Here is a 24,099-nt window from a genome sequence, read left to right as displayed (position 1 = left end):
GGAAATACTAAAGTTGTATGCAAGAACTAACAAATTACTAACAAAAGTATCAACAGTAAACTTCAGGGTTAAAGAATACAAGCACCCCACTTCTACTGAGAAAGTTCTATGAGATAATATTTGAACATCGTATAGTTATTTCAGTTGGTCATGTATCCCTAAGTCAATGATCTGCCAGTCAATTGTACCATGATCCAGCATACTGTCTGTAGCATTCATTTATTACCCCTTTGACACTCATTTGACATTTACCACATAATTTATTACCTTCTCTTTACTTATATATTTTGCCTCCACACCTAAGTTAAAGCATTTGAAAGAAGGCATAATCGTGAAAATTTCCCTTTAAATTTTGTTGACATAAATACATAGTAGTATATTGAAAAAATTTTTTACAGATTATTAAATCATAAGTAAAATTGTAAGTATTTTGAAATTTTGCCCAAAGTGGGTGTAATAAAAATAAGATATAAATTATCATGGTTTAAGACAGGAGTTATTTTCTTAAATTTAAATAATTAATTGTAATCATCATACAGTTGTTTGTTAAGGCAAGAAAAAGATGTTTGCTTTAGACTTACTGCTCCATGAAGAACTGAGGCATTGCAATGAGCAATGTTCCAACGCCCATGATTAGGCACCCTGCTCCAATTATTTTTGGCCTGTGAAGTTTGGCTCCAAAGTAGCTAACAAATGTTATAACTAAGAGATTTCCTTTGGGGAAAAGAATAAAATGTTCATAAGTTAGACAACTTAGAAAAAGTCATCAGCATAACTAAATGACTATAACTAAATGAATGAATGTCTATAGCAGGTTTGGCAATGTTTTGTTTTGACTAAACCATCTCCCACTATCTTCCCCATCATTTGTCTTTCTTTCCTTTAATCTGAGATGACTGTTGAACTATCTTCAGATTCATTATTTCAGTCATCTCATCCTTTTATCAAAATATTGATATTTTTATAAACAACCCTTCTACCCTGTTTTCATCCATCTTAATTATTTGTCCATTTAAAGTGTTTTATCAATAAATCAAATTGTAGAAGGCTTCCTTTAGTTGTTCTCTTAAATTTTCCTTGGTGATTTTGAAGTAAACTTTATTACTCTTTCTTCAATTTGTTCACATTTTCTATTAAAACTTCTATTGGTTTCCCATTCACTCTTGAAACATACATCATATAGTATTGCTTGAGCTGATATTCCCGAAAGAAAAAACAAACACAACTGTACCTCACTTTAAATGAAATCAAATTATGAAATGCATATTTATATACTTTTTATAAAAATATAAGATTCAAAATACAAATAAAAATTACTCCACATAACTTCAGAAATACATCAATTAGATAAACTCAATGTATGCTCATAATACAAATTTTATAAAATAGAAAGTCTCCATAAATTATGCCCATCTCTTTTTTAAAAATATAATTAAAGAATACATTTTTTGAAGGTGGGACTTAAGCCTTTCTAAAATATCTCTAGTGAAGGATGTGATAAATTACTTTTAGTTGATGATGGTGTTAACTGATTAAACATCCTTTAAGAAAGATTTTCTAATGCCTTGCTGTGCACAAAAATTACTGGAAAGGAGTGGTGAGGGAAGTAGAAACGTTAAAAATGCAGAATCTTGACAGCTCTAAACAGTTTCTGATTTCATGGATGGGGGAGGGGGATGCAGGCCAAGAAATCTGCATTTTTAATACTAGTTCAAATGTGTTGATGGAGATGGTTCCTGGAACACGCTTTGATAAACATTGCTTAGGGTCTTAGATTTCAAGGGGCTTTAAAGTTTTAGCTATTTGCATTTGGAATATTTAGTTTTTAAGGACTGTGGTGTTAGATAAAGTAAAACTTAGCAATTCTCCAGCGATTGATTGTGATGGCTGTTGGGTGGCCTTGCTTTGATGTTCTCAATGTTTTCAATTTTCCAGAAAGAGTAGTTTCCTTACATCTGTAAGCAATCATCTAATGTACTACTGTTTATTCACATTGCCAGCTTTAGTCAAGTGCAAAAAGAGCAGCAATTTTTATAGCCTTGAGGGCAATAACAATAGTGAAAAAAGCTTGCTCTAGTCTACAGTGGCTCCAGGCTTTATGGCTCCAGGAAGAATTAAGCTCTTTTGAATTTTCATATCAAAAAAACTTGAGTATGAAATTTCTCGTTTGACATTTAAGTATTTAGTAGAAGAAATTTTGTACCATATTGATAATTATGTCTATAGTTTTGCTAATGTGTCACAGTAAATAAACCAAACTAAAGTGAAAGTTGACTTTCAGTTTATAGGTAATGTGTCCCCACCACCACCACCATTATCTCCCTCCCCAGCTCCCATACCACCAACATGTCACAATAAAGGACTCATGTTTACAGGCTGTTTCTATGTTACATTAGTGGGTATGCCAAACACTACATAATACCATTTGAGCTTCTGTGATGTCTATAGAAGTTTTTGCTTCCTTTATTTAGTATCTTTTCTGAGTTCTCAGAAGATATACTTAGAAAATAAATAGTGATGTATAATCTTTAAAAAATCAAGTTGGATATCAATATTCTTTCACATCTACTACCACTAACTTCTGAAAAAGACAACAGGTCCAGAGAGGTTTACAAATACATTTTATCAAATTTTCAAGTACTAGATTTTCTCTCTTTCTCTCTTCCTCTTTTTCTCTCTCTTTCTCTCCCCACACCCACACACAGTACTTCAGATAACAGAAAAGAAAGCTACCCAACTCATGCTATAAGACCAATATACCCTTGCAATTCAAACTAGACAAGGACAATGAAAGAAGAGACCAAATGCAGTTTATTCTAGGAGTGCAAGGGTACCACCAAATAAGAAACAAATCTGTTAATTAAAGCTCTATATTAAATAATGGAAGAGGAAAAATTCCATGGTTATCTTGAGAGATGTAAAACATTAATATAATTAACCATTTATAATAAAAAATCTGAGCAAATTAACTTTTAAACTGTATCTATCAAAACTGCACAGCACAGATATTGTTTAATGGTGAAATTTTAAAAGTATTTTCATTAAGTTAAGATACAAGAGAAGGATGCCCCCTGTCACTACTTCTATTGGACATAGTGCTGAGCCCAATGCAATAAGGCAAGAACAAGAAATAACAAATCTAATAATTGGAAAGAATGATATACAGTTGTCTTCTGTTTCAGACAATATGATTATTCAGGAAACTCTACAGCATCTATAGACAATCCATTAAAATTAACATAAATTCAGCAAGACTGCTGTATATGTATAACATTAGATGTTAATACTCTTCCAGTATTCCAGGAATTACTAAATAAGAAATGTAACAAAAATTCTTTTCACAATAGCAACAAATACTTTAAATATGTAGGAATAAGTCTAACAAAAGATAAGTAGTATATGTATAGATTATAAATATAATACTGAAAGCTATATAAAAGAGGCCTAACTAAATTGAGATATATACCATGTTCTTGGATGGAAAGACTCACTATCAAAATTTCAGTTATCTGATTTGATATATAAATTCTATGCAATTTCAGTCAAACCAAAATTGGATGTTTCAGGAAACTATTCCAAGTAGAGCCAAGAAAAAATTTGATGGAAAAGGTGGAAATTTTCCTACCTAGTGACAGAGCTAATTATAAAACTATAATCAAGAAGACAGTCTTGTATTGAGTCAGGGATCAACAGACTTATGGAAAGATTTACACCTAAGTGATAAGTTAATATATGATAAAGAGAGTATTGCAAATAACTGGGTTAAGTATATATTGAATTAGTGCTGACTGGACAATTCATTATAATAATATAAAGAGATTGCTACCTGACCTTGTATTTTAAAAAATTGTATTTTAAGGATATGCCTTTTCTGGTCCAGCATGTAAGAAGCTAGAAGTATCCACTTCATCCTAACACCAAGTAAGAAGTTGAAAAATCAACAACTCTTCTTAGATCTGTCAGAAAGATGGGGTCATAGGGCAGACTTCTGTCCCCAAAATTGGAGAGACCAATAGGCAAATGCAGAGAATTGTGGCCAGCTGGAATAGAAATCCACAGCAATAAATCTCCTTGGGAACAAGTGTTACGGTAAGAAAAACCTGAACTATAAGTGACAGGAGGCTCAGCATCAGCAATTCTGAGAGATAAAAACTCCAGAGGGACCCAGTGATTGAGGGCACACACTCTCTTGTGAGTTTTACTTCAGGAGCTCAATTAGGTTCTCACAGTGAATATTGGAGAATAAAACTTGTGCTTGCAGCATGGGGAGGGAAAAGGGAACCATTTTGAAATACACCAGAGCCCTCTGTTTTTCTTAAGAAAGTCTGCTTTTAGGGGAAACTAGTAACCAGAGTCTAACCTGTTGGGGCATTATCAGAGCCCAACTGACCTGGGGGAAGGGAAATACCCAACTTCAGCTGTTCTAGCTATCCTGTCCCATCAATGAGGGATAGGGGGACTGAGAAGCACATCTGAAGTTCACAGTCCAGAGGCATAGGCTCACTAAGAGCCTGAGACCCATAGGACTATAGAATACTTCCTCTCCCTCACACAATACCATCATATTACTAAAGGCCTATTTATAGCAGTTCCTTTTACCCAGTACATCATTTCTGGCTATGCAGGAAAAAATTATAAGACATACTGAAAGTAAAAAGAAAAACTTTTTGAAGAGACAGCAAGAATCAGCACCAGACATGGCAGAGATTTTGGAGTTGTCTGACTAGAAATTTAAGACAACTATGATTAAGATGCCAAGAGCTCTAATGGAAAAACTAAAGAGCATGCAAGAACAAATGGGTAATGTAAATCAAAGAGATGGAAATTCTGAGAAAGATCCCCCCCCAAAAAATGCTAGAGAACAAAAACATGGTAACAGAAATAAAGAATGCCTTTGATAGGCTTGTTGGTAGACTGGACACAGTTGAGGAAAGAATCTCTGAGCTTGAGGATATATCAACAGAAAACACCAAAACTTAAAAGCAAAGAGAAAAAAGACTGAAAAAAAAAAAAAGAACAGAATATCCAAGGACGTGGAACTATAAAAGGTGTAACATACAGGTAATGGGAATTCCAGAAAAAGAAGCAAGAGTCAAAGGAATAGAAGAAATATTTAAAATAATAACGACTGAGAATTTCTACCAAATTAATATCACACACCAAACCACAGATCCAGGAACCTAAGAGAACAATGAGCAGGATAAATGCCAAAAAATCTAAACTAGACATATCATTTTCAAACTACAGAAAATCAAATATAAGAGATAATTTCTATAAAAAATCTCACCTTACTTATAGAGGAGGAAAATAAGAATTACATCTTATTTCTCTTCAGAAACCATGCAAACAAGAAAAGAGTGTAGAAAAAATTTTTGAAATGTTGAGAGAAAAAAACCCCACCAACCTAAAGTTCTGTACCCTGTGAAGTTATCCTTCAAAAGCAAGGAAGAAATACTTTCTCAGACAGACAAATATTGAGGAAATGTGTTTCCAGTAGACCTGCCTTTCATGAAATGTTAAAAGAAGCGCTTCAGAGAAAAAAATAATAATAAAATTCAGAAACTCAGATCCACATAAAGAAAAGATGAGCATCAGAGAAGAAATAAGTGATGGTAAATTTAAAACTTATTTTTCTTATTCTTAATTGATCTAGCAGATAACAGTTTGTTCAAAATAATAATATCAAAAATGTGTTCAATGATGTATTCTTATGTATGCATGTTTGCTTATGTATTAGTGAAATAAAATGAATAATAACAGTGATACAAAGGATGGGAGGAAGGAATTCAAATTGAAAGACACAATCTGCCAACACTCACATAGGGAGATATAGATAATCTGTACCTATATCTGTTAAAGAAATTGAACCAATAATTAATATCCTTCCAAAACAGAAAGTACCAGGTCCATGTAGATTCACTGGTGAATTTTTCCAAACAGTTAATGAAGAAATTATAGTAATTCTCTACAGTCTCTTTCAGAAGATAGAGAGGGAACACTTCCTAATTCTACAAGTGCAACATCACCCTAATACAAAAACCAGAAAAGGCATTACAAGAAAAGAAAACAACAAACTAATATCTCTCCTGAACATAGGTGCAAAAATCCTCAACAACATATTAGCAAATCAAATCCAACAATATGTAGAAATAATTGTACATTAAGACCAAGCGGGATTTATCCCAGGTATGCAGGGCTGGTTCAGCATTAGAAACTCAATTAATGTAATCCATCATATCAACAGGCTAAAGAAGAAAAATCACATGATCATATCAATATATGCAGAAAAAGCATTTGACAAAACTCTACAACCAATCATGATTAAAAAAAAAAAAAAAAAAAAAACCTCCATAAACTTGGAAGAGGGAGGAATGTCCTCAACTTGATAAAAAAAAAAAAAAAAACTACCAAAAAATACAGCTAATATCATACTTAATGGTAAGAAATTCAAAGCTTTTCCACTAAGATCAGGCACATGGCAAGGCTATCTCCTCTCACCATTGCTTTTCAATATTGTACAGGGAGTCCTACTTAATGCAATAGGACAAGAAAAGGAAATAAAGGTATACAGACTGGGAAGGAAGAAATAAAACTAGCTTTGTTCCCATAAGACATGATCATCTTTGTAGAAAATCTGAAAGAATTAACAAAAGAACTCCTGGAACTAATACATGATTATAGCAGGGTTGCAAGATACAGGGTTAATACACAGAAGTCAATCACTTTCCTATATGTCAGCAGTGAAAAACAGGAATTTAAAAACATGATACCATTTACATTAGCACCCCCTAAAATGAAATAAGTACAAATTTAACAAAATATGTGCAAGATCTATATGAAGAGAACTGTAAAACTCTGACTAAAGAAATCAAATAACTCAATAAATGGAGAGATATCCTATGTTCATGGATGGGGAGACTCAGTATTGTCAAGATGTCATTTCTTTCCTACTTGATCTATGCATTCAATACAATCTTAATCAAAATCACAGCAAGTTATTTGTGGATAGTGACAAACTGATTTTAAAGTTTTTGTGGACAAATAAAATACCCAGAATAACCAATAAGATATTGCAGAAAAACAAAGTTGGAAGACTGACACTACCCAATTTCAAGACATACTCTAAAGCCACAGTAATCAAGACAGTGTGACACTGGTGAAAGAATAGATAAATAGATACATGGAACAGAATAGATAGCCCAGAAACAGACTACATAAATACAGTTAACTGGTCTTTGAGAAAGGAATAAAGGCAATACAATAGAGCAAAGATAGTCTTTTCAATAAATGGTGCTGGAAGAACTTGACATCCACATGCAAAAAAAAAACAAAAAAACTGAATCTAGACACAGACTTTACAGTCTTCACAAAAATAAACTCAAAAGGGATCACAGACCTAAATGTAAAATGCAAAACTATAAAACTTCCAGAAGATAACATAAGAGAAAACCTAGAAGACCGTGGGTTTGGTGATGACGTTTTAGATGCAACACCAAAAGCCGAATCCATGAAAGAAAAAATTGATAAGCTGGACTTTATTAAAATTAAAAATTTCTGCTCTATGAAAGATGATGTTAAGAGACTTAAAAGACAAACCACATACCAAGAGAAAATATTTGCAAAAACCATATCAGATAAAGGACTGTTATCCAAAATACACAAAGAACTCTTAAAACCCAACAATAAGAATACAAACAACCTGTTTAAAACATGGACCAAATACCTCGATGGACAGATCACCAAAGAAGATACACAGATGGCAAATAAACACACAAAAAGATGTTCAGCATCGTATGTCATCAGGAAACTGCAAACAATGAAACACCACTACATATCTATTAGAATGGTCAAAATCCAAAACATTAAATGCTGCTGAGGGTGTGGAGAAACAAGAACTCTCATTTATTGTTGAACTCTCATTCCAAATGGTACAGCCACTTTGGAAGACAATTTGGTGGTACCTTACAAAACTAAACATGTTCTTCCCATAAGACCCAGCAACTATGCTCCTTGGTATTTACCCAAAAGACTTGAAAATTTATGTCCCCACAAAAATCTGCACACACAGATGTTTACAGTAGCTTTCTTTATAATTGCCAAAACTTGGAAGTAATCAAGAAGTTCTTCACTCGATGAATAGATAAATAAACTAAGGTCCATTCAGAAATAGATTATTATTCAGTGCTAAAAAGAAATGAGTTATCCAGTCATGAAAAGACATGGAAGAACCTTAAATTCTTATTGCCATGTGAAAGAAGCCAATCTGAAAAGGCTACATACTGTATGATTCCAACTATATAACATTCTGAAGCAGGCAAAACTATGGAGACAGTAAAAAGATCAGTGGTTGCCAAGGGGTAGGGGGTAGGGATGGATAAATAGGCAGAGCACAGAGGATTTTTAGGGCATTAAAAGTGCTCTGTATGATACTATAATAGTGGATACATGTCATTATACATTTGTTCAATCCCACAGAGTATACAACACCAAGAGTGAGCCTTAACGTCAACTCTGGACTGTGGATGATAATGAGGTATCACTGTAGGTCATCAACTGTAATGAATGTACCACTCTGGTGGGGGATGTTGATAATGGGGGAGACCGTGCATGTGTGGGGACAGGGGGTTTATGGGAAATCTTTGTACCTTCTACTCACTTTTGCTGTGAACCCCAAACTGCCTTAAAAAGCAAAGTGTATCTGAAAACATCTATGTCAAGTTGACTAAATACTAAAATGTAAAAAGCAAAAGTTCTAAATATTTAGAAGAAAATACATGGAAAAATATTTGAAACAAAGAATGAATATCTGCAAATATTAGTAGGTCTTGATAAGAAAACATTTTATTTTCTTGGAAACTCTCTGTCATTTTTGGAGAAAGAGTCCTTGTTACAAGAAAATACTTTACTTGGGAAGAAATTGAGTGTCCAGTAGGCAGATGTTAGATGATGATGCCAATTGATGTCAAAGGATAAATGAAATTGTTCTGCAAAAAAATAGAAGAATTTAAAGCTAGAGACAGAGTGTGGGAATGGGTCCAGAACTCTGGAAGGAAGGAATGTGAAGAGAGGCAAAAGGAGTAAATTAAAATTATCGTCAGGAAACCCGCTTTTCTGGAAAACTAGGGATTGCAAATAACTAGAGCAAACCTGTGATGTTTGGGGTAAAGTTTTGCAATGGAAGTCAGAGGACTTTTATTGCATCTAATCCAATAAACAATTTCTATCCTTAGAATGGTCTGGAAGAATTAATATGAATTTAGACTCAGGGCCCTTTTTTACTTCCTGTGCAACATTAGTACTCTCTATTAAATATAGATCCTCTCAAGTTTTGCATTGGGGTCTGGGAATCTAAGAAAAATTTGGACCAGATTCTTCCCAAGTCTCTTCAGCTACAAAATGTTTTTATACTATAATCTAGAGCGAGCAATAATCAATGAATCACTTCATATGTAATTTTCTATCTGCTCATTTCTTCTTCTTTCTGTAAGTCTGATTTATTCTTTTGATCTGCACCCAGCTTCCTCTTCATACTTGTTTCTTCTCCTGATGCAGTGTTACCCTTACCTTGACTCTCCATGGACTTTCATTCCATTTAGGGTTGTAGGCAGGGCAGTCATCAAGGAATAAATCAACTATCCAGGCCTCTCTAATTACTTTACACAAGGTAGTGATATGATCAGGTGTTTTAGAAACTTGTTACACAAAGTGCAGCCCATTGATGAATAGCATCAACATCGCATGGGAGCTTGTTAGATACGCAGGATCTTACTTCCCTTCCTACAGAATCAGTCTGTGCATTTTAACACAATTGTCCAGTCATTTGCATGAACATTAATGTTTGACTAACACTGAACCAAGAAATCTTTTTCTGGTAGGGTGATGAAAGATGGATTTGGGAAGCAAAAGCCTGAAGGTAAAAGGTTACCTATTCACTCTTTTAATTCTTTCTCTGATATTTAGGGTAAGAACTGATACATACAGTATGAACTTGTATCATCAGGCCACCCAAGATGGCTCTTCTTTTGCTCTCTGTACATTCCCTGCTCAATCAGTGCCTGCTTCATCTACACCCTACTCACACTACCGACCTTCCTGTATACTTGCCCCTTCAGCTAGTGATTGTTCTAAATTTAGATCAGAACATCTCCACTAGGATAGCTTGTCAAAGCGGCAGTGAGGGGGCGTGCCACCTACTGGTTGCCCTGGTAACCAATGAGCCAACCTGAAGTCAATTCCCCCTATAACTGGTAATCTCCCCCTCCTTCCTGGGAGCGAAGACTGACGCCATGTCCTGCCTGCCCTCAGCCGTACACGGTGGCGTGTTGCTCCAGGACCTTGCTTCAGACGTGTAAGTTCCTCCTATCCGTTAAACCATTGATGTTTCTGTCGCTAACTCTGAGTTCTTTCTTCGGTCTTGAAGCTGGACAAGCACAGGGCTTGCTGGCCTGCGGGTGCAGCCCAACAGAGCTAAAAAAGTAATTGTTGAAGAGCTGAGATATATTCCTTCACTCTTCTGAAGGTTTAAGTGAAGGTGAACCTGGAGCCATTAGAGATTTTACTATAGCATATATTTGAGTCTCAACAGGCAGAAAGGACCACAGAGACTATTAATTTTGTTTACTTCAAGAAGGAATCAAAGCCCCTTAGTTTATCAACTCAGGAAGCTAAGTGGGATTACACTCTTTAAAGTACTTCCAAAACAGTGACGAAAATCACTTGGTCTTTTCAAGTTCAAAGTGTACAGTCAATGGCTAACCAAAGACCTCGGAGAGTAGAATTTTTATTGCCTGCTTTGCTCTAGTGTTCTTGTTAATAGAATCCCTTTATCTTCTTTCTAGGCCACTGGGCAGAAAAACCCATTTTATAGTTTAACTTCTTCTTAAATCATTACAGGATATTTTTCTAGAGTTTCTTTGGATTCTTCCAAATTTTGAATCGCAGGGCTTCCAGGATGTATAACTCTTTTGTAAGGACATTTCCTACATACTTTTAACTCAAAATACCAGCGGCATCTCATGCTCTCTCCTAGAAAAGTCTCACTCTGATTGAAAACTTGTGTGAGTCATATAATAGTGAACACCTGGGGCAGGCAGTTAATTGCTGTTTGCTGGGCGAGAACAAATTGCCTGTACTGTAGCACAAGGCCATGGCAAATTCTGTCCGAATAAGATTTTACAGATAGAGTCTGATCTTAGCAGACAACAGAATGCAGTGAGGATGTCATTTAGTCATGCCTAGACACCTTGTACTTAAAAGTAAAGTCAGGCATCTGCAATACCTACCAATTTCAAAACTACCATCAATAACTCCCACCAGTGAAGAAGGGATATCAAACCTTCTCTCTATCTGAGTGATGGTACTCTTCAGGTAGCCTTCTGCCAGTGCTTTGGCAAAGTAAACAAAAGACAGGGCACCCAAGAACACCTGAAAAATATGACAGGTCACACTTAGTCTAACTCCAGCCTGACGCATGACTGGAAATTTACTAAACAGAGAGACAAAAACACAAACCACGAACCAGGTAACAAGCCTGTTACCATTGAAGATTTCATTCAAGCAAAGTAATAGGCTTCTTCCCACCTCAAGCTCATGTAGAGTTCTCAAAATTCAAATAGATTTTCATTCATAATGTATGTTAAACTCCTTTTTTTCCCCTTTTCTCCCCCTCTCCCCCAAAGGACATTCAAAGGTGTCTTGGCTTTGAAAAGAAGATTCATTGCATGGGGAAGCAGAGAGAGGAAGGAGCCATTGAAAGGTAAGAAAATAAAACAAAAACCATAAACCAAATACTTAACATCTTATCACAAGTCTAATACTCATTATTGTGTATTTCACAGCAATGGTTAATGTCCTAGCAGGGAACATAACAGACTGAAAAAGTAGAACTACTGTTCTTTGTGTTTAAGTTCATATTCAAGTTAAATTCATACTCAAATTCTTATTCAATGAAAAAAAATTTTTTTTTGATATCTGGCTTGTGTGTTTTGCTAGACCTGGGTCTGTGATGGAGTATCCATAAGGCAGATTATATGAGAAAAAAAAAGCACATATGTATTTGTTGAGTGAATATTTGATGCAAGGAAAGTATAGGAGCTTGGAGTCACGTTGAGCACCATTTAAAAGGGAACCCTGTCCCTTACTGTGTGGCCAGGAAAGTCAAATTTTTCATTTATAGGATGGGAATAATATGGATGTTTCATAGATTAAATGTTACAACTGTGCATAGCATAACATCTGGTACATGGTAGATATTTAATAAATATCATTACCTCTCTCCTTTCTGTTTCGGAGGGGCATTCAAGTGAGCCAGGAAAGTAATATTTAGTAATTTAACCTACATAGTCAGGCAAAGATTGCTTTCACTGCCCAGCAAAGTGTGGTTTTCATAAATTGCATCTAAGATCACTTTTTAAAGTGGAAAAAATTTCTCCCTTCTAGCTATAGTGTGTAGAAAATAACTGGATCAAGAACTGAGAGCATGGACTCCAGCAAATTCTCTGACCTCTTTAGTTAAGCATTTATGGTTGTTTATCATTTAATTGTTTGTTACCTTTAGTTCACCACAGCAGGGTTGTTTCTCCTCTGAGGAGGGATATTCTGTTTTAAAGGAAGGCCTCCCAACAGGTTGCATTGAATTTTTGCTGAATAACTGGATATTTTCTTTGGATGAAGTGTCCATTATGAAAACATTCCTTGACTCTGATCTGTCAAAGTTGATTTTTAAAGTAAAAAAAAAAAAAAAAAAATTAATTCAAACCCATGCAGTTGATTAGATAATGTTTTTATTTCACAATAGATCACAATTCTGTAGACATAACTTGATGTGAAGTTCCCTCATTTTACCACAGTAAGTTGGCAAAGTTTTTCAATTAAAATCGACCAGGATATCTGATTAAGCAATCCTGCTCTTGGGACTCTGTAGCCAGCATTCTTTCTCAATCCCTCCAGTTTAAGCCTCATTATAGCAAAGAATAAATTTAAATGTTGCCTTTGGAATAAATAACGAGGAAGAATTTTGCTAACTTTGTGGTCTTGCCAGCTTAAACTAGAAGCAAGCAGGAAAGGAAGAAGAGGAATTCAGCCATTTGAATATTGATTCATTAGAATTAAGTCTTTAAAGCCTTTAAATCTATTATCTTAGCAGAATGAATAGAAAAGATTGATGCCCCTGGTAGATGCCTATATCACACTGTGATTCTTATACGTTTGTAGCATCCAAAGTAAGGCTTAAAATAAGGCAAAAAAAAAAAAAAAAAAAAGACCAATCTGTGTATCATTTTAGCTTGACAAGTAGGGAAGCAGCATGATTTATGCCTCAGGCTTAGATTTCATTCAGCCAAAAGTAGTCTTTGGCCTGCCTTAAAGTAAGAAAGATGCCTTCCTTCCTATGTTTAATTTCCCACCTTCCCTTGTCCTTACCAAGCCCTGGACAAGTTCACATAATCTGAACCTATTTTCTTTTTGTTCATATCAATATTTACATATCCTATGCACCCACTTCTTTAGGATTCCATATAGCTCAGTGCCTGCCTGATAAAGTAATCTTAAGTGAAGGGATTTAAAAGTAAAATAACTTCTGGATCACCCTATTGTTTACCAGATGATGCATTTGTACATTTATAGAGATCTTCTGTATTCCCATCACACTAACTGAAAGAATAACATCAGGGTAAAACTTAATGTACTGTGGTAGAAGTTTAGAGTTATTCTGTCTGTGTGTTTATTATCTTGACTTTATATAATGCATGTTCTGTGTTTACTCAACCTCGTCTTTCATAGTTTGAATTCATAGATAATGTCTCAAACTGAAAAATCAAGAAATAGCAGTATACACAATTTATTTTGAAATATGGAGCTAAATATCAGAAGAAAGACCTGAAAGATTTAAAAGTGGAGGGAGTGAGAAATGGGTTGAGAAGCATAGGGCAAGGACCTGTTTTGTTCTTTGTTTTTAAACTTGTTATTAGACTTTTAGATTATTCAATTTCATAAACATGCATAAATTTACTGTTTAAAAATGGACAAAGGAAAGTGAGGAAAACAGAAAAAATTTTAAAGCCAAAAAGCTAAACAAAGAGCAGAGAATTCTAAACAAGAGCAAAAGACAAAGATACAGGAATACAGTATTAGTAAGATCTAAACACAGATGTTTAGGAGAATACAAAATAAAAATTATGCAAAATATATAGAAATAACTATAAAGTCTTGACAAAATGGATAACTTTCTAGCAAATATAAATTACCTGTATTGATACAAACCAGGAGAGAAACATAGCTAGGGAAGACATTAACAAAAATACTCTAAAACTATTCCCTAAATAAAAATAGTAAGGATAGATGATGTAACTGGAGTGCTTTATCAAGGAATACCCTTCAAGGAAAAATAGCAGATAATGGAAACAGATGCTAATAGTCTCCATTCATTTGACCAAGCCAGAATTATCTTGATAACAAAATCTCATTAAGACAACACAAAAAGGAAAACTGCAGAGCCAACCTAAAGATGCTAAAATCCTAAATAAAATACTAGCAAATACAAATTAATTAAAATTCTATAATTAAGATTTTTAAAAAATATAACAATTGATTAATTAGGAAGTTTGTTCACCTAAATCATCACATTAAAAATTCAAAATGTTGGGGCTTCCCTGGTGGTGCAGTGGTTGGGAATCCGCCTGCCAATGCAGGGGACGTGGGTTCAGGCCCTGGTCCGGGAGGATCCCACATGCCACAGAGCGGCTGGGCCCATGTGCTGCAGCTCCTGAGCCTGCGCTCTGGAGCCCATGCTCTGCAACGGGAGAGGCCACTGCGGTGAGAGACCCGTGCACTGTGGCGAGGAGTGGCCCCCGCTTGCTGCAACTGGAGAGAGCCGGTGCACAGCAGTGAGGACCCAATGCAGCCAAAAATAAATAAATAAAATAAATAAATTCAAAAAAAATTCAAAATGTTACATATGTATATCAAAACATCACATTGTATACCTTAAATATATACAATTTTTATTGTCAGTCCCATTTCAATAAAGCTAGAAGAAATTCAAAATGAAAAATAATAAAATTTCAGTAGATGCAATACATCAGGTGATAAAAGTCAACAGCCATTCATGACTCAAAAAAAAAAAAAACTAAGAAATTCAGTATATAGATATTGATAACAACAGCCAACTTCCTATATCCACTGAATCACTAAAACTAGGTTTTCAGAAAAACATTTTGCCAGAACAGTGAAAGGGTATTTGGGAAGCAATGGATTGAATAGGTCTCTTTACTACAAAAATACTGAGTACCTTTAATTAAAATCCTGTAGAGACTCATTGCTTATAAAAAATTTTAAAAAAATCAAAACAACAAAAAGACCTAAATGTCCAACAAATTATGGTATACTCACACAATGAAATCTTTGAAACCATTAGAAATTAGTGTAAAGAAGTAAATATAGTCATATAGAACTATTTTTATTACAGAGTTGATTTTAAAAATACAAGACTTCAAAGCAATATATATATAACACTCTATTTTATAATAGAAACACACATACATTCACAGGTGTGTATACATAGAAGCAAAGCTTCAGAAAGTTTATAAAGAATAGGTTAACACATTATTTCTGGCTGGTGACACTGCAGACGATTTTTTTTAAATGTTTTGTGTATCCATATTTTCTAATTTTTCTATAATGAATGTACATTTCTTATACGAAAAAATATTTTAAATATAAAAGATATAGAAATATCAGAAAGCAAGAAATACATACCAGAAAGATTTTTAAAATACAAAATAAATAACATCAAATTTATAGTTTAAAATGCAATTCTCTTCCACAAATTAAACTATGTAATACAAGCTGGCCTACTGTTTTAGGAATTCAGATATATTATTTCTGTTCAGTCATAATATTAAACCCAGTGAACAGAAAATGCAAATAAATTGTTTAATAATAAAATACACTATCGGGGAGGGGACCTTCAAGATGGCAGAGGAGTAAGACGTGGAGATCACCTTCCTCCCTACAAATACATCAAAAGTACATCTACATGTGGAACAACTCCTACAGAACACCTACTGAATGCTTGCAGAAGACCTCAGACTTCCCAAAAGGCAAGAAACTCCCCACATACCTGGGTAGGACAAGGAGAAAAAAGAAAAAGCAGAGACAAAAGAATAGGGACGGGACCTGCACCAGTGGGAGGGAGCTGTGAAGGAGGAAAAGCTTCCACACACTAGGAAGGCCCTTTACTGGTGGAGATGGGGTGGGGGAGGGGGGAAGCTTTGGAGCCACCAAGGAGAATGCAGCAATGGGTGCAGAGGGCAAAGCGGAGAGATTCCCACATGGAGGATCAGTGCCAACCAGCGCTCACCAGCCCGAGAGGCTTGTCTGCTCACCCACGAAGGCTGGTGGGGGCTGGGAGCTGAGGCTCGGGCTTCGGAGGTCAGACACCAGGGAGAGGACTGGGGTTGGCTGCGTGAACACAGCCTGAAGGGGGCAGGTGTGCCACAGCTAGCCGGGAGGGAGTCTGGGAAAATGTCTGGACCTGCCAAAGAGGCAAGAGACCATTGTTTCGGGGTGCGTGAGGAGAGGGGATTCAGAGCACGGCCTAAACGAGCTCCAGAGATGGGCACGAGCTGCGGCTATCAGCACGGACCACAGAGACGGGCATGAGAGGCTAAGGCTGCTGCTGCAGCCACCAAGAAGCCTGTGTGCGAGCACAGGTCACTCTCCACACCTCCCCTCCCGGGAGCCTGTGCAGCCCACCACTGCCAGGGTCCCGTGATCCAGGGACAACTTCCCCAGGAGAACACATGGCACGCCTTATGCTGTTGCAATGTCACGCCGGCCTCTGCCGCCGCAGACTCATCCCGTATTCAGTACCCCTCCCCACTCTCCCCACCCCGGCCTGAGTGAGCCAGAGGCCCCTAAGCAGCTGCTCCTTTAACCCCGTCCTGTCTGGGTGGAGAACACACGCCCTCAGGTGACTTACATGCGGAGGCGGGGCCAAATCCAAAGCTGAACCCCAGGAGCTGTGCGAACAAAGAAGAGAAAGGGAAATCTCTCCCAGCAGCCTCAGAAGCAGCGGATTAAAGCTCCACAAACAACTTGATGTACCCTGCATCTGTGGAATATCTGAATAGACAACAAATTATCCCAAAATTGACGGTGGACTTTGGGAGCAACTGTAGACTTGGGATTTGCTTTCTGCATCTAATTTGTTTCTGGTTTTATGTTTATCTTAGTTTAGTATTTAGAGCTTATTATCATTGGTAGATTTGTTTGTTGATTTGGTTGCTCTATTCCTCTTTTTAATTACTTTTTTACTTTTTTATTCTAATAACTTTATATATTTTATTTTATTATTTTTTTTCTTTCTTTCTTTTTTCTCCCTTTTCTTCTGAGCCGTGTGGCTGACAGGGTCTTGGTGCTCTGGCCAGGTGTCAGGCCTGAGCCTCTGAGGTGGGAGAGCTGAGTTCAGGACATTGGTCCACCAGAGACCTCCTGGCCCCATGTAATATCAATCAGCAAGATCTCTCCTAGAGATCTCCGTCTCAATGCTAAGACCCAGATCCACTCAACAACCAGCAAACTCCAGTGCTGGACACCCCATGCCAAAAACTAGCAAGACAGGAACACAACCCCACCCATTAGCAGAGAGGCTGCCTAAAATCATAATAAGTTCACAAACAACCCAAAACACACCACCGGACGTGGTCCTGCCCACTAGAAAGACTAGATCCAGCCTCATCCACCAGAACACAGGCACCAGTTCCCTCCACCAGGAAGCCGACACAACCCACTGAACCAACCTTAGCCACTGGGGGCAGACACCAAAAACAATGGGAAATATGAACCTGCAGCCTGCGAAAAGGAGACCCCAAACACAGTAAGTTAAGCAAAATGAGAAGACAGAGAAACACACAGCAGATGAAGGAGCAAGGTAGAAACCCACCAGACCAAACAAATGAAGAGGAAATAGGCAGTCTACCTGAAAAAGAATTCAGAGTAATGATAGTAAAGATAGCCAAAATCTTGGAAATAGAATGGAGAAAATACAAGAAACATTTAACAAGGACCTAGAAGAACTAAAGAGCAAACAATGATGAACAACATAATAAATGAAATTAAAACTTCTCTAGAAGGAATCAATAGTAGAATAACTGAGGCAGAAGAACAGGTAAGTGACCTGGAAGATAAAATAGTGGAAGTAACTACTGCAGAGCAGAATAAAGAAAAAAGAATGAAAAGAATTGAGGACATTCTCAGCCTTCTCAAACTCTTCCAAAATATAGCAGAGGGAGGAACACTCCCAAACTCATTCTAAGAGGCTACCATCACCCTGAGACCAAAAGCAGACAAAGATGTCACAAAGAAAGAAAACTATAGGCCAATATCACTGATGAACATAGATGCAAAAATCCTCAAAAAATACTAGCAAATAGAATCCAACAGCACATTAAAAGGATCATACACCATGATCAAGTGGGGTTTATCCCAGGAATGCAAGGACTCTTCAATATATGCAAATCAATCAATGTGATACACCATATTAACAAATTGAAGGATAAAAACCATATGATAATCTCAATAGATGCAGAAAAAGCTTTTGACAAAATTCAACATCCATTTATGATAAAAACCCTCCAGAAAGTAGGCATAGAGGGAACTTTCCTCAACATAATAAAGGCCATATATGACAAACCCACAGCCAACATCATTCTCAATGGTGAAAAACTGAAACCATTTCCACTAAGTTCAGGAATAAGACAAGGTTGCTCACTCTCACCACTATTATTCAACATAGTTTTGGAAGTTTTAGCCACAGCAATCAAAGAAGAAAAAGAAATAAAAGGAGTCCACACTGGAAAAGAAGAAGTAAAGCTGTCACTGTTTGCAGATGACATGATGCTATACATAGAGAATCCTAAGGATGCTACCAGAAAACTACTAGGACTAATCAATGAATTTGGTAAAGTAGCAGGATACAAAATTAATGCACAGAAATCTCTTGCATTCCTGTATACTAATGATGAACAATCTGAAAGAGAAATTAAGGAAACACTCCCATTTACCATTGCAACAAAAAGAATAAAATACCTAGGGATAAACCCACCTAAGGAGAGAAAATACCTGTATGCAGAAAACTATAAGACACTGATGAAAGAAATTAAAGATGATACAAACAAATGGAGAGATATACCATGTTCGTGGAGTGGAAGAATCAACATTGTGAAAATGATTGTACTACCCAAAGCAATCTACAGATTCAATGCAATCCCTATCAAACTACCAATGGCATTTTTCACAGAACTAGAACAAAAGATTTCACAATTTTTATGGAAACACAAAAGACCCCGAATAGCCAAAGCAATCTTGAGGAAGAAAAACGGAGCTGGTGGAATCAGGCTCCCTGACTTCAGACTATACTACAAAGTTACTGTAATCAAGACAGTATGGTACTGGCACAGAAACAGAAATATAAATCAATGGAACAGGATAGAAAGCTCAGAGATAAACCATGCACATATGGCCATCTTATCTTTGATAAAGGAGGCAAGAACATACAATGGAGAAAAGACAGCCTCTTCAATAAGTGGTGCTATGAAAAGTGGGCAACTACATGTAAAAGAATGAAATTAGAACACTCCCTAACACCATACACAAAAACTCAAAATGGATTAAACACCTAAATGTAAGGCCAGACACTATAAAACTCTTAGAGGAAAACGTAGGCAGAACACTCTATGACATAAATCACAGCAAGATCCTTTTTGACCCACCTCCTTGAAAAATGGAAATAAAAACAAAAATAAGCAAATGGGACCTAATGAAACTTAAAAGCTTCCGCACAGCAAAGGAAACCATAAACAAGATGAAAAGACAACCCTCAGAATGGGAGAAAATATTTACAAATGAAGCAACTGACAAAGGATTAATCTCCAAAATATACAAGCAGCTCCTGCAGCTCAATATCAAAAAAACAAAAAACCCAATCCAAAGCTGGGCAGAAGACCTAAACAGACATTTCTCCAAAGAAGATATACGGATTGCCAACAAACACATGAAAGGTTGCTCAACATCACTAATCATTAGAGAAATGCAAATCAAAACTACAATGAGGTATCACCTCACACCAGTCAGAATGGCCATCATCCAAAAATCTACAAACCATAAATGTTGGAGAGGGTGTGGAGAAAAGAGAACCCTCTTGCACTGTTGGTGGGAATGTAAATTGATACAGCCACTATGGAGAACAGTATGGAGGTTCCTTAAAAAACTAAAAATAGAACTACCATATGACCCAGTAATCCCACTACTGGGCATATACCCTGAGAAAACCGTAATTCCAAAAGAGTCATGTACCACAGTGTTCACTGCAGCTCTATTTACAGTAGCCAGGACATGGAAGCAGCCTAAGTGTCCATCAACAGATGAATGGGTAAAGAAGATGTGGCACATATATACATTGGAATATTACTCAGCCATAAAAAGAAATGAAATTGAGTCATTTGTAGCAAGGAGGATGGACCTGGAGACTGTCATACAGAGTGAAGTAAGTCAGAAAAAGAAAAACAAATACCGTATGCTAACACATATATATGGAATCTAAAAAAAAAAAAAAAATTGTTCTGAAGAACCTAGGAGCAGGGCAGGAACAAATTCGCAGATGTAGAGAATGGACTTGAGGACAGGGGGAGGGGGTTAGGTAAGCTGGGACGAAGTGAGAGAGTGGCATGGACATATATACACTACCAAACGTAAAATAGATAGCTAGTGGGAAGCAGCCACATAGTACAGGGAGGTCAGCTCAGGGCTTTGTGACCACCTAGAGGGGTGGGATAGGGAGGGTGGGAGGGAGACGCAAGAGGAAGTGGATATGGAGATATATATATATATATACATATAGCTGATTCACTTTGTTATACAGCAGAAACTAACACACCATTGTAAAGCAATTATACTCCAATAAAGATGTTTTAAAAAATTAAGTAAAATAAATAGGTTTTTTAAAAAAAATCTCTCTTTGGCTGCAGTAGGAAGAGTGGATTAAGATAATCCAGAGTTCCTTAAGGACCCTCTCTGAATTGAAAAAGAAAATAAAAATATGTGTATATTGATGAGTGTTCTTTAATAAATGCAACACTATTAAAAAAAATACACTATCAGTTATACTAAAAATATCTTTAAAAATTCAAAGGGTCATATCTAGAATACTAATGCTAAAGAGGGAAAAAAATGTTGAAAATAATATTAAAAGCTTGGGACATCAAAACACAATGTCTTCTTATATTTACAGGTATTGTCACAAAAATCACTCTAACTCGAATCCAGAAGTGATAATAAAAACAAGAGAACACCTAGCTGATGTTGTGTTAGGGCAAAATAACATCCAGATTAAAATACTGACACTACATTGTTTTACTGAAAATACAGTTTCATCTTGATGGCTAATTTGCATATCCTCTCAAGTACAGTATGTTTCAAGGAGGCTAGGCTACGTTTTTGAGCACTGAGCTATTCATCCATCTGTGAAAAGAAGGGGAAAGGCGACGCTCAGTGACATGAATGGAGAGAGTCTCCGGGCTTGCGGGTGCTCTCTCTCTCTCCCCCCCCATTAACAATTGCAGAAGTAGAGTGAACGCAGTTATTTAGCAGGATTTGCATTTGTCAAATCCTTACTTGTTCTCCCACCACTTGAACAGATTTCCACAAAGTTTTCCTCCAACACCCTGGGTTGGAGTTTTACTTACTCTGGAGGCCAGAGAAAAACCAGCCAGTTTCTCTTCACTTCAGTTCCAAAAAATGGAATTCTCTGTTCACAGGGGTTTGGAAGGCAGTCCTCCAGTCTTTAAAGAGTACAGGTGCACTAGGAAGGTTGTAGTTGGATCGTGCAAATAGCATGACCTCCATGCCCTGATCCTGTAACAGACTCCATCCAGCACTCAGCCTCCACGGACCCCAAAGAGAAAGTCAGAAAGGCAGCCACTCCCATCACCGTCTTGTCTTGGTCATCTCACATGAGGAAAACCTCTGCACTAGCTTGTCTTGTGGACCCCAGGATCTCTCCCTTCAGGAGGGAAAATAACCTCATGGTCCTTTCTAAGGAGTATGTGTTGGTAGGAAGTTGATCGCCTCACTGCAAGTAATTGTGTCAGATGCAGATTTAGTAAGTACTGTTTATGTACCAGGTGATTTATATACTTTGTGCTAATCCTTAAAACAACTCAACAAGGTTGGCATTATAATTCTCATTTTATAGACAATCATATGACTCAGAGCAGTTAAGTGACTCGTCCAAAACAACCCATCAAACAAGCATCAGAATCACAATTTGAACCCAGATCTGAGTTTATCTGACTTCTTTAACCAGTATCCTCTCCCATTTCCACCATCCTTACAAGGGCCCCTACAAGTTTCATGAGAAGTGTTATGGATAAGACACGTGCAGTGCAGAACATAAGGGTTCTTTGACTTCTCTCCTGTGAGACTCTGATGTGATCATCACAAAATACGAAAGCAGAGAACCAGATCTTACCTGGAGGTGGAGATCACGCAGCCAGTTCCTCTCAGTGTGCCCAGCAAGAGGCTGGACTACACTCCACAGACTGAAAGAGGAAGCAGGTGGATCCTACAGCAGCTTTGAGCAGTTTTGTCAGGTGGGGAGAGCCTGGTTGGACACAGAGTAGATCAGCGGAAAGAAAAGATGTAGGGCATGGTCTCACCCGTGGCCAATCTCTTCTGTTTTCTCTTTCCTCCTGGCCTCTTTTCTCTGGCAGTCTGCAGGGAACAGGCCACGCTGGCAAAGCCACTGACGTGCATCTCAGCTCCCAGGGCACAGAAAGAGCTGATGCCTTTGAGCCATTTCTTTGCAATTTGCTGCAAGTTTAAGGCCGCACGTGATAAAGCTTTCTTTATGGGAGAGAGTGAAGAAAGAAAAGACCACTTGTGATCTTACTTGCTGATTCCCAGAAAACACAACTCTGCAGGGGGCAGAGGGTAAGGGAACAGAAGCAGGAGGAGGGACGGAAGTTTGTAACAAAGATCTCTCCTTCTCCTTCCAAGAAGTTTTTAAGCCAGCCGCTCCTTGAGGACATCACTGGAATTCTTTAAAAAAAAAAAAAAAAAAAAAAAAGCTCATGGACTGAAATCTCTGTATGGTTTCTTTTCCCGTTGGGATTCTTTCTAGAATCTGCTGGGACCACAGATCTGGTGAGGACCAAGGCTCTGCAGAGTTCTTTCCAGAAATGGTTAATTCTCAAAGAGACATGATCAGTTGCTCACACCCACAATTTCTGTGAATCTTAAAAGTAGAAAAAGAAAGAAAAACATTGAAATTTTGGCTTTCAGTTGTTCATTCTACATAAATTCTAAGAAAAGAGAACTCCTTGCACTAAGACATTCTACAATTCAATTAAATTATTTTTTCGAGACTACCATTTGAGAGGATTTTGAGCAGTACTAGCTTGCATGTGGTTTATACTAATAAATGAATTTGCTTCCAGAATCATCCAAGGTCCACCATTTTCTTACATGGCTGTGACTATGGCCTGGTCACTTTACAATCTCAACTTCTTCCTTGGTGAGCAGAATTTTTATTAAAAAAAAAAACAAACACATTCACAAGGTGGTTTAAGAATTATATTATGTACTCAAACATACATTTCAAATAACAAAGTACTAAATGACAAAGTTATCATCATTACACATATAATTTCAGTTCACATAATGGTCAGGATCATTAATTAATAGTCAAATATTATTATAAGACATTTTACTATAAAAGAAAAAAGAAAGATACAAGGAAAATAAAGAAATAAGAAATCTTTTAGTGAAGCAACTGTGTATCTGGAGTCTAAAAGACCAAATACTTTATTTTAGCCAACAGCCAACCTTTGCCATCAGAAATAGTGAGCAAACATCATAACAGGTCTAGACTTTTCAATGTGTCTGACAGGTGGCCATTGGTGCATTGAAGGGGAGACACTGTTTACCAGCCAAAAAGCACAAAAGGCCTACTTTTTCTCAACACGAAATGCAATTTTACCCCGAGAGTGTAATTTGGTCTATTCCTAACTTGCTCAAATTCACTCTCTATCATGATTCCTTTTC

The 24,099-nt window shown here is 36.9% G+C and overlaps 1 protein-coding gene across 5 annotated transcripts in view; it reads right to left on the bottom strand.

Moving 5' to 3' along the window:
- Positions 1–22,760, bottom strand: part of SLCO1C1 (solute carrier organic anion transporter family member 1C1) — a 56,334-nt gene extending 33,574 nt beyond the window's left edge. For 4 of the 5 annotated variants that reach the window (XM_036866345.1, XM_036866346.1, XM_036866347.1 and 1 more), the window contains exons 1-4: positions 22,526–22,760; positions 12,551–12,699; positions 11,283–11,424; positions 582–714 (exon numbers count right to left, since the gene is read on the bottom strand). In XM_036866345.1, coding sequence (XP_036722240.1) covers positions 582–714; positions 11,283–11,424; positions 12,551–12,679 — 404 coding nt within the window. In that variant the 5' untranslated portion in view covers positions 12,680–12,699; positions 22,526–22,760. Of the gene's footprint in view, positions 1–581; positions 715–11,282; positions 11,425–12,550; positions 12,700–22,525 lie in introns of those variants that run through there. The other variant, XM_036866348.1, reaches the window with a different exon arrangement.
- Between the last annotated feature and the right edge of the window lie 1,339 nt (positions 22,761–24,099).

This window comes from Balaenoptera musculus, chromosome 10, assembly GCF_009873245.2.
Source record: "Balaenoptera musculus isolate JJ_BM4_2016_0621 chromosome 10, mBalMus1.pri.v3, whole genome shotgun sequence".
Lineage (NCBI taxonomy): Eukaryota > Metazoa > Chordata > Mammalia > Artiodactyla > Balaenopteridae > Balaenoptera > Balaenoptera musculus.
This window is presented reverse-complemented; position numbering and strand designations above follow the sequence as displayed.